Source organism: Athene noctua, chromosome 11 (assembly GCF_965140245.1).
Source record: "Athene noctua chromosome 11, bAthNoc1.hap1.1, whole genome shotgun sequence".
Classification (NCBI taxonomy): Eukaryota; Metazoa; Chordata; class Aves; order Strigiformes; family Strigidae; genus Athene; species Athene noctua.
Genome location: NC_134047.1, coordinates 15,121,733 through 15,135,454, shown reverse-complemented (window position 1 = coordinate 15,135,454; position 13,722 = coordinate 15,121,733). Strand labels below are relative to the sequence as shown.

The 13,722-nt window shown below is 43.1% G+C and overlaps 1 protein-coding gene across 7 annotated transcripts in view; it reads right to left on the bottom strand.

Annotated features, from left to right (window-relative positions):
• Nucleotides 1-4,306: 4,306 nt before the first annotated feature.
• Nucleotides 4,307-13,722, bottom strand: part of HTR2C (5-hydroxytryptamine receptor 2C) — a 242,604-nt gene continuing 233,188 nt past the window's right edge. For all 7 annotated transcript variants that reach the window (XM_074914918.1, XM_074914917.1, XM_074914924.1 and 4 more), the window contains one exon: nt 4,307-8,011. In XM_074914918.1, coding sequence (XP_074771019.1) covers nt 7,179-8,011 — 833 coding nt within the window. In that variant the 3' untranslated portion in view covers nt 4,307-7,178. The remainder of the gene's footprint in view (nt 8,012-13,722) is intronic.

Below are 13,722 nucleotides of genomic sequence, written 5' to 3'. Positions count from 1 at the left end.
CTGCCAGCCAGGAGGGCTGAGGACAGAAGGGCTGAGCCGGGCCCTCCCACTGTACCCCTGTAGCATAAATTCCTGCGTGAATGCAAGGGCAGAGTCCTCAATAAGCTTCTCGGTTTCTGTTACCACTGCATCACCAGAAAGTGCAGTTCCAGACCTGGAATACTCTACTTGTTAGAAGCCTGCTTTTAATTCTTAGTTTATTTCTGGCCCTTTTTGTATGCCAGTATTTTCCTCTAACCTAACTAGCTTCTCTCCCTCCTTAGTCAGAACAAGCACTCCCTGATGTCATGATGGAGAGCTTTCTTCACCTCTTTGGCTAATAGGAGGAATAAGCCAAACGTTCTACTCCCTTCTCATTAAAAGGGCTCTCTGTACCCCTGCCTGTACTTGTGTCCCCACATCATGCCTATCACCAGGGCTATTGCTCAGGCTCAACACACAGTCCTATCTATTTTTTAAAGCAGAAGTGCCAACTAACTACAGTGCAACAGGCAATCACATTCATCTACCCTCAAGGAGTAAAGATCTGACTAAGGAAAACCACTGTTTGTTCACCATGGTTTGCTGTATCACCTCCGTTGTTGCATGGAGTCACTCACACATCCTAACACTTTGCTAAATGCCATCGTAGCTCAGCCTGGTAGAGGATGCAGGCAGATTTCTCTTCAGCAACACCCAGTAAAGGTGCAAGACAGACCAAACGCTCATTTGAGGGTTAGCCCACCTGTGTGCCACCTGTGGCTGCACTGCAAAAAGAAGGGGGAGTACTTAGCTGAGGGGGCTAAACTTTGCCATGGCTTCACAGGTGAGTCACTGTGACCTGTGGATCATCTCTGAAAACATTTTGGGACATGAACTATCGGTGCCTATAAGGGAGGAACCTCCAACACAGATGAGATCTCTGATGTGCATTTGCACTTACCTGTTGCTTTGAGCAGTATCATGATCTTTGGGAAGTGTAGGCTCTTCAGGAGGGGCACTGAAGTCTTCCTCCCCAAAAAGTCACAGAAGGACTATTTAGCCTTCAGCCAGGGAAAGAGGCCTTGATTAAAATCTTCAGTGGCTTTGATGAGTATCTGTCACCAGCACATTTCTGTTCTTCTGCAGGAGGAGACACTAACATCAGAAGCACACACAAATATAAAACTGCCCTAAATTTTAACAAATGCAACCAGGCAGTGGTCTAACAGATACCAGCCTACAGATTGTTTTTAGTGTATCAGCAATTTAAATAATTCAAAATGACACAATTAGATCCTGTTAAAAACATACACTGGATAATTAGGTTGTATTTTAATTAAACATTAATTTATCCAATTTGTTGAACTAATTACAATTCAAGCACAGGAAAGTTCAGAACAGTAGATTTAACATGCCCCTGTGTGATGATGCATGATTCATTTTTCAAGTCACCTAAGTGTTGGTAACCCACTGGAGTGACAAAGTATCAGCCATTGTCCCAGGAAACTGCTGGGGAAATTGTATTTATATGCTAAGAGATCCTTTGTTTTTTCAGGAAGCAGAACACAAGGCAACATTCGTGAGAGATGTAATACATAACAAGGATTGCTTCACAGTCTCAATTTCCCACAATAATTTTTTTACCCCTTGGCTGCTGTGAGCAGTCTGTATAATTCTCTTGCTTTCACCACCTGAGACCAATCAGAGTTCTTGGACTTGTGTCACCATTAGACACTTACCCAGTTGTTAGGCCCCTCCCCAAACCTTTGAAGTTGTGGCCCAGGAGGCCAGGATTTTGCAACCCTTTCTGCAGTCGCACTGCTCAGCACAGATTGGAGTAAATCCCACGGGGTGATGTGCCAGGAAAGGCTGTGCTGGGTTGGTGAACAAGCACCCTCTCGGAGGGAGCGTGCAGGCGGGCTGCCCAGAGCAGCACCCAGCTCAGGGCACCTGGCACTGCCAGGCTCCCTCCCCACATACCAACACACCCTCCTACCATCAGCAGAACCTATGATTAGGACAGTTTTAAGCAAAAATTTTTAATGTGTAGCTCATGCACTTGACTGTTCATTAAAGATCTTCTGGTGTGGTTCTTTAATTGGCAAGCACATCTTGCTGCATTGATTATCTGCCTCATATATATCTAAAATCACTCACCTGGAGACTCTCCATCTCCATATTGTTATGGGATTGCAGCATCCCTGTACAGCCGAGAGGGAAAGACACATCACAGATATTTTGTTGACTTCTGACAGCTTCAGGGCACAACTTTCAGTATGGGTAAAAGCAAACAAGCAGAAGACCTGAGACTTAAAGAAAAATGAGGGAGACGCAGAACAGTCAGCAACAACTTCATAGTTAAAAATGAAAACATAAAAGCACTTTTTGGTATATGCACCCCCACCACTACATTATCACTAGAACAGCCCACATTCACAGTGACACCTACAGCTGCATTTGATCTCCCCATCACAGGTTTCCTCCCCAGCTGTTCAGCTATTCCCTGTTTTTTCAAGGGAAGACTAAAGCGTGATGACATCTCCTGTTGCTTTCTGGGGGCTCTGGGATGTGTGTGTTCATGTGTGGAGATGTGTGCATGCATCTATCTGTCCATCTCTGTTCTTCTGCTGCACCTGCCCAAGGCTTTGTGGTCTTTGTATGCTGTTTCCCAGGAAGAAGTTTCTGATGGTTTTTCCGCCCCAGTCTGAAATGGAGACAAAACCAAGTGTGGTTCTTGGCTTAGCATGTAGCTATCCTAATGATAACATGACCCAGGGAGGAATCCCATCCAAGAGACATCTGCATCTTTATCACATGACGGATGCTGCTTTTGGAATGCCAGATTAGCATAATTTGTCTCTAAGTACCTCAGACACCCTTCATTAGGTCAAAACTAAACAATATTTCTGAAGAGATGGCTTATGGTTTGCCCTTTAAAATGTTTTTCCTTTGGAATTTGGGTCTCCATATCCAGAGCCTTTGTGGCTCCAGCACATCAGATGACTATGGTCAGCCTGCTGACTTGGAAAGGAAGAGCACTGGCATCGTTCCCCGCCAGTGATGGACAGGGGTTGTAGGGTTGTCCAAAGGAAAAGCCACTGACGGTTGACATGAGCGTCTCTATTGAGAAAAAAACACTAACCACACTGTTCATATTGACTACCCACACATCACCTAACATTAGGATCTTTAAATTATCACTGAGATCAAAACTATTGCTGACTCTGAAGTAATTAAAAAAAGGAGAGCGATGCTAGGGTGGGATGCCTTGAGGCTCCTCGGCATTGGCTCTGAACTGTATCACCTCCAAAATGCCACAGCCTCTGGGTAGCTGCTCCTACCTTCTGTGAGCACAGGACTGAAGGAGCAGGCCCTCTGAGGGCCTCAGAGGTCCGTCCCCAAAGCCACCACCTCTGACTCCATGGATGTTACACCCCAGACTTGGCTGTGTGGGGCAACGTGTCACAGGTATAGACGCGCCAGCTCAGGTCTGAAAACCACGTTGCTCAGCCACAAGGGTTTTGGGCCCGAGCAAATGTGGCCAGCCTTGCTGCTGGCCCCTGCTGGGGCAGGCTGCAAGCCCCTACACCTCAGGAAGGTGCTAGTTCAGGGGCTGACCCCACGAGTAGATTCCCTGATGCAAATCAAACAGAGTGGTCTGTTTGCTGGGTTGGACCCTCCTACGTGCAGGGTCAGTCTCGCAGGCAGACTGCCTGCACATCTCCCATCTGGTTTGGGAAACAAAGCAACCAACATGCTTCAGCCTGCAGCACCATTTCCAAGGAACTGTTTTCACTTGTTCGGTCCAAAAACAAAACACCACCACACACATTATTCGTAAGACAAAACCATACCTGAGCTGAGGTTTGAGGACTCACACAAACCTTCCAGCGGGTACTCCCACCAGGCAGCACCAGGGCAGGGCTTCTTGAGGCACCACCGTGGTTAATGACTACAGTTCAGGAGAAGCAAAGCTGCTGTGGGGACAACCTGACTTTGGTTAAGTTGCAGAGAACTAAATCCATTCTTCAAATTGAGGCAATTGTAAAAATGTCATTTTTAACAGTTATTCCTAGAAGGAGCAAGGAGAAGAGGGGGAATAGTTTACCTCCATCTTTGTATTTAACAAGTTTTGGGGTTGAAAGCCTTGGGATATCTGCTGACACTAATTTCTATGATTAAGTAACTGTGGGCCATACTTCAAGTGTGGGAGGAGAAATGAAAGTTATCCTCATCAATTTTTTTTGTTGTTTTGGTTTTTGGTCAGGACATATTTTTCATTCACTTAGGAAAGATTTTAATTGGGGACAGATGAAAGAAAGAGAGGGCATGTTCATTTATTTATTTTCTGATAGACCATGAAAAAAAATTAAGAGTGATTAAACCAACAAACTTTCTTTAATAAATTAATAGCAGCATCACAAAACCCTGATGTGAATGACCCAAAGGAAATTGGGTAAGTGACAGTATTTAACCATTCACAAAAATGTTATCACCCGCTGGCCAGGAGAGAACGCAGGCGCTGTAAGGCAGTCCCCTTGTCTGTTTATCTAAACAAGTGACATACATCAGAACGGGTCCAGCTGAGTAGCCACGGTCGACATATTTACAGTTCTGGTGTTGAATTTTTTAAAAACATTTATAAAAATTCTGTAAATTCTCTGTTCAATTCCCATTATTTACATCCAAATATAGTAGGTTCCCTTTTTGCCCATACAACAGAACTGGCAAGGGTAAGTCATGAAGGCTCCTATGCAAAGACAATGCCTGTGTGTGGACTTATACCAAGTTCAAGGATGCTGTGAAAAACGAGCTATTCACACATGACCCATTCACACGTGCTAGAAGCTACTGTAATTCAACTTATTGCTAAATGCTTTCAAAGTCTGTGGTTGGCTTTAAAATATATATATGTATATATATATGTACACACTCACACGCATTTATACACAAACATATCCATGTTTGGAAAAGATGTGGTATGAAATCACCAAAGGAAAAAAAGAACTTAAAAAGCAATGTACTCTTTCTGATTTTTTCTGTACTGTTTGAGACAATCAAATCTGACTCACTGAAGGCACAAGTTTGTGTCTCTGGCCAGTCCTTTTCCTACTGATTACCAGACCTTCTGGAGAAGCAAGTGGATTCCCAAGCGTTCAAACCCATGGCAGTATCAGCAGGCTGGCACATGGCGCATCTCTGCTGCCTTCTGCAAGCAGTAAGCTCAGCTCTGCACTGGGATACCTTGCCTGCCTGCATGGAAGTACTATGGATTTTTTCTAGGAGAGGATGAGGGAGAAGAGAGGACCATCACCTTCAACGCATCAAGCTGGGAGCAACCCAGCAGCAGATGCAACCCGTATGTTGTGTTTTGGTAGTGGCCTCAACAAGGTTGTTGCTGTACCCAGCAATACAACAGCACAATGTTACACTAGCACTAGCAGAATTTTCCATTTCTTTTACAAGTTAATTTTGGTGGGATGAACACAGCAAATTTAAATACAAGCAGTTTGTGTTAGTAAAATGCAATTTATCCATGCCATGCTTTTCTGTTCTGAGGATTTTCATAGCCAGAGGCTGTCAGCGATGCATCCATGTTAGATGGGCACCGCAGCATTTGTGTGTTAGTTAATGAAGATGAAAAAACCTTATGGGTGATATCTGGCATTAGACCATACCCTACACAAGAAAATGAATGAGAGGCATCAACCCAGAGGCACAGTGCCAGAAAGGCACAATGCCTTGGAAGACTTGTCTACACAGGAACACAGTGGAAAATGGATTCAAATTATACATGGTGTGAATTAAAAGCAGATTACTTAAACTGCATTAAATCCCAATATGGATGCTTTCATTAAGATGTAAGTGGTGTTAATAGGATACACTATAATTTACTTTGGAGTGAAATGGAATAAATCAGATGTTAAAATTAATCCAGACTAATCTTCCATGTAGACTACCTCCAGGTCTGCTTCCTTTCTGTCATCATTTGCTTTTGAACCATGTCACCAGCAAATGATTCCAGTCAGATACTCTGTCCACTCTGCCCACCCCCTCCTGAGATAGGAGAAACGAGCAGGGACCCTCATTTATGCCCCTCTCCCAGTATCCTGCATCTCCCAGCCTGACCCCAACCAGCACCACACACGCAGCAGCTTCTGCTCTACACCCAAAGCAGTGCTTTATCACCAGCACTGCAAATCCCAGGATGCTGAAAAATAAAAATAAATGCTAAACAAGCTAAGGATTAAATAGATGGGGACCGAGAAGTCAAGAGCTCTTACAAAGCCAGAGAGCTCTTCTCCAGGTCAACCAAAGACCCTGATCATCCAAGCAGTCTGTGAAGGCAGTGCCATCCACACTGAGCATGGCTTGCTCCACCCCAGAGCTGATGATTACCTACAAGAGCAAAGGAGAACTTTTTATAAATCTTAGGCCCTCCATTTATAAAATGGTTGAAGCAGATAACGGGTGTTCCCTCTGTTTCTCATGTTTCTTCTCCAAGTGTGCAAGTGATCCCAGCCAGGATCACAAAGCCACATCAGATCTGCATTCCCTACCTTCCTTAGGGGAGCCAAAGCCTCCTGGGGAATGGGAAGAAAACCACAGGATTGGCAAGGGAGTCAAAATTTAACTGAGGTCCCTTTAAGAGCAAGTTTGCCCCAGTATGGCAGCGAGCCACTACCCGTGACAGGACGTGTCTGGCCAGGTGCCTGCACAGCCGCTACACTTTCATGATGTCTCTCTGCCAGGTTTCTGTACAATCTTTACACGGCACAAATAGGGGTGAGGATTTAAAGTATATATTTACTGTCAACTTGAAAAAGAAAGTTATACTGACCAAGTCTAATAGCATGTATTTGATATATAACTATTAACGTGCCATTCTGGACTCCAGCAAATGCCACCTGAGATAAATATTCAGCATTTTTGTTCATGCACTGGAAGAAGAATTCAAACATTTTGTCCATGACATATGCAAAGTAACTAATAGTTCTGATCTAGTATTAACAGTAAATATAGAACCTTAAACTTCACTGAAGTATATTAATATATATGATTTTAAGTACTGGACTGGAAAGACAACTCTTTTTTCATAAAAAAAAAAGCTTTGTTCAGAATGCAATATTTACATTGTCCTTTGACCAACACTTACATTTTTACACAACATATTTTGGCTACAGATACACCGTAGCAAAAGGCTGTGTGAGCCACCTTTACACACAGCTCACTCTTTCGCTTACAACATTACAGCTGTTTATGGAGAGCTCTGAAGTCCCTGGTTGCATTTCAAGGCCCTCCTCAGCTTCATCTAGTTCCATGCTATTGAATTCATTGCCATTTCGATAACTAGTTAAAGTCAGATCTTTCCCATATAAAGCTGTTGAAGCAACATTCAGACACTGATTCTGCCGCAGTGCTGATTTTTTACTGGTCTTGTATTGGCAACGGATGTAATTGGAAAAAGCCCTGCGGTACGTTTTATTGAAGAGTGTGTATACGAGGGGATTAATCCCAGAGCAAACATACCCCACCCAAACAAACACATCAAGGAGTTCACTCAAGAGGTCTTTATCGCAGGCTTCCTTGCAAAGCACAGACATGACATTAGTGATGAAAAATGGGCACCACATGATGAGGAACAAAAAGAAGACGATGCCCAGGACCTTGGAGGCTCTTCGCTCGTTGTTGATGGACTGCATAGTTCCTTTCCGAAAAAGCACTGCCTCCTTATTTACAGGAGAGTTCAAGTGAGATGCCCCCTCATGATTGTGAAGCATTGAAATGTTTTCTGTGTTGTTTTCCTTCTTGAGGCAGTTTACACTGCTCCTCCTCTGCTTGGGCACCTCTCCACACATGAACACCGTTGCCTGCCTTTGCAGCACCTGGACAGTCAGGCAATACGTGATCACCATGATGATGAGAGGGATGAAGAACGCCATGAAGGACCCAATGAGGACGAAGTTCTCATCGTTGAGGACACAGGTCCCATTTATGAACACCCTGGAGTCATCCTGCAAACCAATGACTGGAATGGGCATAGATATCCCTAAAAGAACAAGACCAAAAAAGAGAGTGTTACCTGGATGGACAGGGCTCCAAAGAGACAGCAGAGATGATGTAGGTCCTGCATGCATTCAGCCCACTGCCTAAAACTGTTCAAAAGAGAAGTTAATACTCCCAGATGGAAGGGAAAAACTCGAGTAACAACACTCCTGGTAGTGCAGCTCCAGGGCATAAACACCCTCCGCTGGGATCAGCTGCAGCTTTGCTGTGCTGCACAGCTGACACAGCAAATGCAGTGGAACTTCTTTATCAAGTTCTCTTTCTAGCATTGAGATTTGTGGGTGTAGAGAAGACAGGCATTACCCTGCTCTGTTCCAGCTGGCCACTCCATGCCTGCTAGTTTGGGGTCACTGACATAGGGTAGATAGGAGCAAATTTAAAAGATGAAAATAATCAAAATGCAAAAGAATTACAGCTATGAACATTTAAAAGCAAGTTTCTTAAAGGCATTAAAATAATCCTGATAGAAAAATGGCCACTTTTGTCATGGCATCAGAGACACATGGAAGAAAAGCTTCTGGCTCTGTGAGTCCTTATTGGCTGCCTCAGTGCAAGCAGTGACCTCTGCAAGCTCTGCCTGCCTAGGCATTTCATTCACAAGCAGTATGAAACTGAGAAGTACCACAGAGGCAGTCTTGCTTGAATTCTTAGAGAAGGCAATTACAAAGTCAAATGAAAAGGCTGCAGCACTCATCTGCCTGATTCCTATCACTCTATTTTGAATACAGGGCTAAAAACTGGAACAACAGACAGTGTGAGAGTAGAAAAGGTGTAGCTAAAATGGTAATCATATTGACATGACGGTCTGAAATCAGAACCCCAGCTACACACACACTCTGGCTGAAAGGAAGGAAAACTAAATGACTCAATTATAATAATAACTGGAGCACAGCATCCAACTACTCCTAAGCACTAAGCAGACTAATAAGCCTCCGGAATCACTGTGCTTGCCAAGACAATTTCTCTTGTATCCTAGTGTCAGAGCACTTTTTACAGTTGTGGACTTAATGACAGACAAGTGACATAAAGAACATTTTGGATCCCTTTTCCTCTTCAGCATCACCCAGCACAGCTTGTTTGTCCAGGATTTCAGGACATCAGGCCTTTCTGAAGCAGAAACAGGAGTCCTTCATGGAGAGTCTCTGCAGACAGCTGTGTCCATGCTGTTTGGCACATGGGCAGAACGGAGAGCGTGCCAACCCTGGAGCATGACTGTCCAGGACTGCACACAGTAGCCCACGCCCACAGCTAGCCACTGGCTTGTCCCTCACAGAATGAAGGAATGAAAGCATTTTGAATAGCTTTAATTCAGATGCATTTACCTAATGTCCTCCAACACTTTTTCTTCTAAGGAATATATATCTATACACCTGCTCTATTCCACCTTCTGAAAGTCATCAGTAGTTTACTGTGGATGCAAAAAGAAGAAGGAATGCAGGACTCATGCCAGAGTTCTCACTCGAATATTTTTCATGTGTGCTGAGATGCAAACTTTGTCACTTGATCTGTGGAGCTCAGTTACGCACCAGGACAGACCTGAAACCTTCCAAAGAAATCTGTCTAGACACAGCCAAAACCAACAACGTATTTTGGAATACCACAACCTATGTGTACATGAGAACATGGAAAAGACATTGTGGGCCAGATATCATAAGACCATCATGGGTTAATCTAGCCTTGTTCTCATATCTTTGGCAGATACCAGAAGTTTAGGGCCATAGTACGAAATGAGGCAGCTGTCAGCATTATAGCTTAGAAAATACCACAGCAGGAAGTTGCATCCACATCTCATTTTTAAAATAACCTTTGAGAGACCTATCTTCCGTGAATTCTTGATCTCATTTATAACTCCACAATACTCAGTGGCATTCAGATCCACGATCTATCTGTTTATCATGTGAACAAAGTATTTCTTGCTCATTTTAAATTTGCTGCTTGATAATTTCTTTTGACTCCTCTCAGTTCCTCTACCGTGAGAAACAGTGAATAATCACTCTCCGGTCACCTTTTCCACCTTCTCAGTGATACTGTAGACCTTTATCGTCCCTACTGTCCGGCATCTCTTTTGGAATTGAAAAATGCTATTCTATTTATTCTCTCTCCTCATGCCAAACACATTTTATGCCTTTCATTATCTTTCCCTATTTCTTTTCAAATTCCTCTCTGTCCTTTTGAAGAAGGGAAAAAACCTGCCCATCCTAGCAGCTAGAGAGCAGCAGAATGTCTTTTGTTCTCCTCTTACTACTGGCTGCCCATGAGCACTCACTCTGCAGACATGTCTGTGGGGTTGACCATGCCATTCCTTATCTGCTTCATTCAAGAAATAACCAATGCTGAGGCCACTGTTGTGCCTGGATTGTTTTTTTTGATTGCTGGGAATAGCACAGGTCCTAGAACTAATCCTACGGGACTCTGAATTCCTAAACAGGAGTAACATGCTGAAAAATATTAATCAGCAAATTTTCCCCATTCCAGCTAAGTGTTTTCCAGGATTTTGGAGAATACATCTGCAATTTGTCATTACCATAAAATTACAAGTTGCCAGTAATCTGGTAAAGGAATTTCTTCTGAAAAGTAATGATTATAAATGCCTTCTGTGACTGTAACATGTGTTTCCTTACCCCAAGGGATAGTTCCAGGATTTAGACATCTTTCTCTCTACATGCTAAGGTTTATCAGCTTACCCTTGGCAAGGCAATGGCCTCCTTTCTGATAGTTAACCCCTGTTACCTTTCCTGTGCCACATCCCTGCGCCTGCAATAACCTTCATCCCATCAAGCCATTGACTCTATTGTTAAAGGCATCTTTCTATAATGCCTCAGCTCCATCAAACCACAGACATTTGGGAAGCGGTAGGAGGTAGACAGAGCAGTCTTTACACAAAGAAGAAATCTAAATTAGATCAATAGAATTACACTGGGATTATATTTGCATGGATAATTTCATGTTTTAGAGCCCTGTGTAACACATACCCTTTGAAATTAAACTCCAAAATAAATGAAGGTTCATTCATTAAGTAGTCATCATTGAATTTAGTTTTATTGCTTTAGCCAAGGGAAACGATATGAGGTTTTGGGATATCTTCATGGCCACACACATAAAGTACATTTGAGAAGAATAATAATCTAGTTCTGGGATATGATGAACATATAAATCAAGAGCACTGATGGCAGCCTAAAATTCTGCATGGTCATGAGATACCTCAGTATTCATGACAGGGAATGAGGAGGTAACTGCTCTAATGAAAAAGCATCCCTCACCTCTCATAACAAAGTGGGATTTCAAACTGAGAAAGCACAGAAGAGAGAGAGCACCAGGTTCTTGTTTGCTCTTTCCTCTAATCCGGGAAAATCCCATCGTTAACAGCAGTAGAAAGAAAGATGCCTTCAGAGAAGCTGCCAACACACGTTCATTCAGCTGTCAGCTAGCCTACAGCACTGCTGAATGGGCAGCATTACCCTAATCTCAAATGCTTTCTTCCACCTCAGATTTCTCCTTTGTAACTCGTTCTTTAATGTGAGATTTATCACTGATCCATTCCATAATCCAGCCCTAAAGGAAACTGTTACACAAGTTGGGCAACAGGGACTAACTCTACGCCACATCAGTAGTAAGAAGTATGGAAAGTCTCAGGCACCCCAGAGGGTCGTCCTTCATGGGGGATTACTGCAAAATTGCTACTCCACAGCCCCAAAAGCACAAATACTTTCTTGCAGACACAGCTCACACCCTGGCCCTGATTACAACAGGGCTACCCTGATCAGTATGTGCTGTGCTTACCGCTAAGCATTCTCATGGTGCCTGGACATGGGTAAACACGAACGTCTGCCTTGAGTTCAGCTGTTTCAACAAGCACACAGAAGGCATTCAACTCCACTCGACTCAAGCAACCCACACTACTAACACTGCAGGTGTAATTGTTCATAATTAAAGAACTAAGGTCAGCTGGTCAGAGAAAGCCAAACTCACTACACAAAGACAGTGAATGCCAACCCAGGCAAAAGGCTCTGAAGCCTACTACAGTCCAGCCTTACTGCTGTTCAGTTCTCCAACCCTCAGTGCAGTGTTTTGTGAGATTTTGCACACAAGATGGTGCACTCTTCATCAACAAACATCAGGCTGATTTAGTGATCTGAGGTCTCCAGCCTCAGAGGCATTTTCCAGTTGTGTCAAATAATCCTTTCTAATTAAGGCAGCAGCAAATTCCCAAAGTGAGGTGGCATTGTTCCAAAAATTTGCAAGGTAAAAATTTTTCAAGCTTATTGTGTATCAGTTTGCTCTTCAGAGCAAACTTGGTCCTCTTGCTTGATGTTTGAGCAGTGCCTAGGGCAACTGGTTTTGCCCCAGTAAGAGACAACCAACCACCACCAGCCAGCAAGCCATGAACCGAGTTCCTGCTAGACTCAACACTGGGAACTTTATGCATCCTTCTGCCAGGCAGCAGCTTAAGCAGGACATCCATTTTCACCACATCAGTTCGTAAGGAGAAGATAAATGTGATTTTTCCTCTTCTCCCTTCCTTTAGCTTCTGTCTGACAGAACAGTGGGAAGTAAGACAGAGAGATCCTCCAGATTACAAATCCAACTATAGTTGTTGTCCTAACTGCTTCTTGTGAGCTTTAAAGATGTTCTTAAACCAGCAGGATTGTTCACCAAATGAGGCTGAGATGATGTTGTGGTCACAGAGTAACAGATGCTCTTCACAGATTCTCAATTAATAAACAAACCCCAAAAGACTACAAGTACAGCTTTGTAAAACTTTTACTAGCTTGCTCTAAAAGGTCCAAATTGACATTCACAGAATTTAGACTTAAGTGAAAAACAATAATGTTTTTGTGTTTAATAGCTTGTTTTCTTCTGTGAAAGCCCATGAGACTGATAGAGATTACTGGAAAGATGAAGTCTTTGGTGGTTATTTCCACTAAGAAAGGAAGTAATTTCCATTCTTTTTCACAACATTCTTATACAAGAAGATATTCCATTTCCTCCTGGGACAACAACCTCACTAAAGAAAAGCGGCCTGCGTATAGGCTTACTCTTTCCATGTGTGGGATTCTCAGAGCTGAACATATTTTGCTGCATGTACATGAGCTTGGGAATGGCAGTGGCCACCTCTCCTGGTGTCAGCACTGGATTCAAAGTCCACTGTGGTCCGTGGCACAAGCTCTGCTTCATCACTACCATCCTTCTGGCATTTACACACAATATATAAAAAAAAAAAGGCAGAGAAAAATCTGCATGCTAAACAAGCCTATGGATGCCACAGAAGCAGTCTATGCTGCAAAACCAAGAACACTGCTGTCCATACAGAACACTGCACGTTTAAATCATATTTATTATTATACAAAATAAATCTGGGTTACAACTTTAAGAGACATTCACCTGAATGTTAGCAGCTGCTGTAACTATGCATTAGCATTAAAGTCTGTTAGAGGAAATAGGAACTAAGTCCCCTAACCCTCTCAGAAAAGGCAAAAGAACTAAAACAAATCTGTTTGGTTTCTTAACAGAAGTGTCTCACAAAGTGCCTACACATTTCTCTAATAATGACTAACAGACAATGAGAAGTAAACCCCAACAGACAGTACCCTCCTGACTTGCATTGTGAAAGAAAGGCAACAGTTTCAGGAAGCAAAGCTCTTCAGAGGCAAATTGAAGAACGTGGGCTTTTTAAGTGTTCAAAGCAACAAAAAT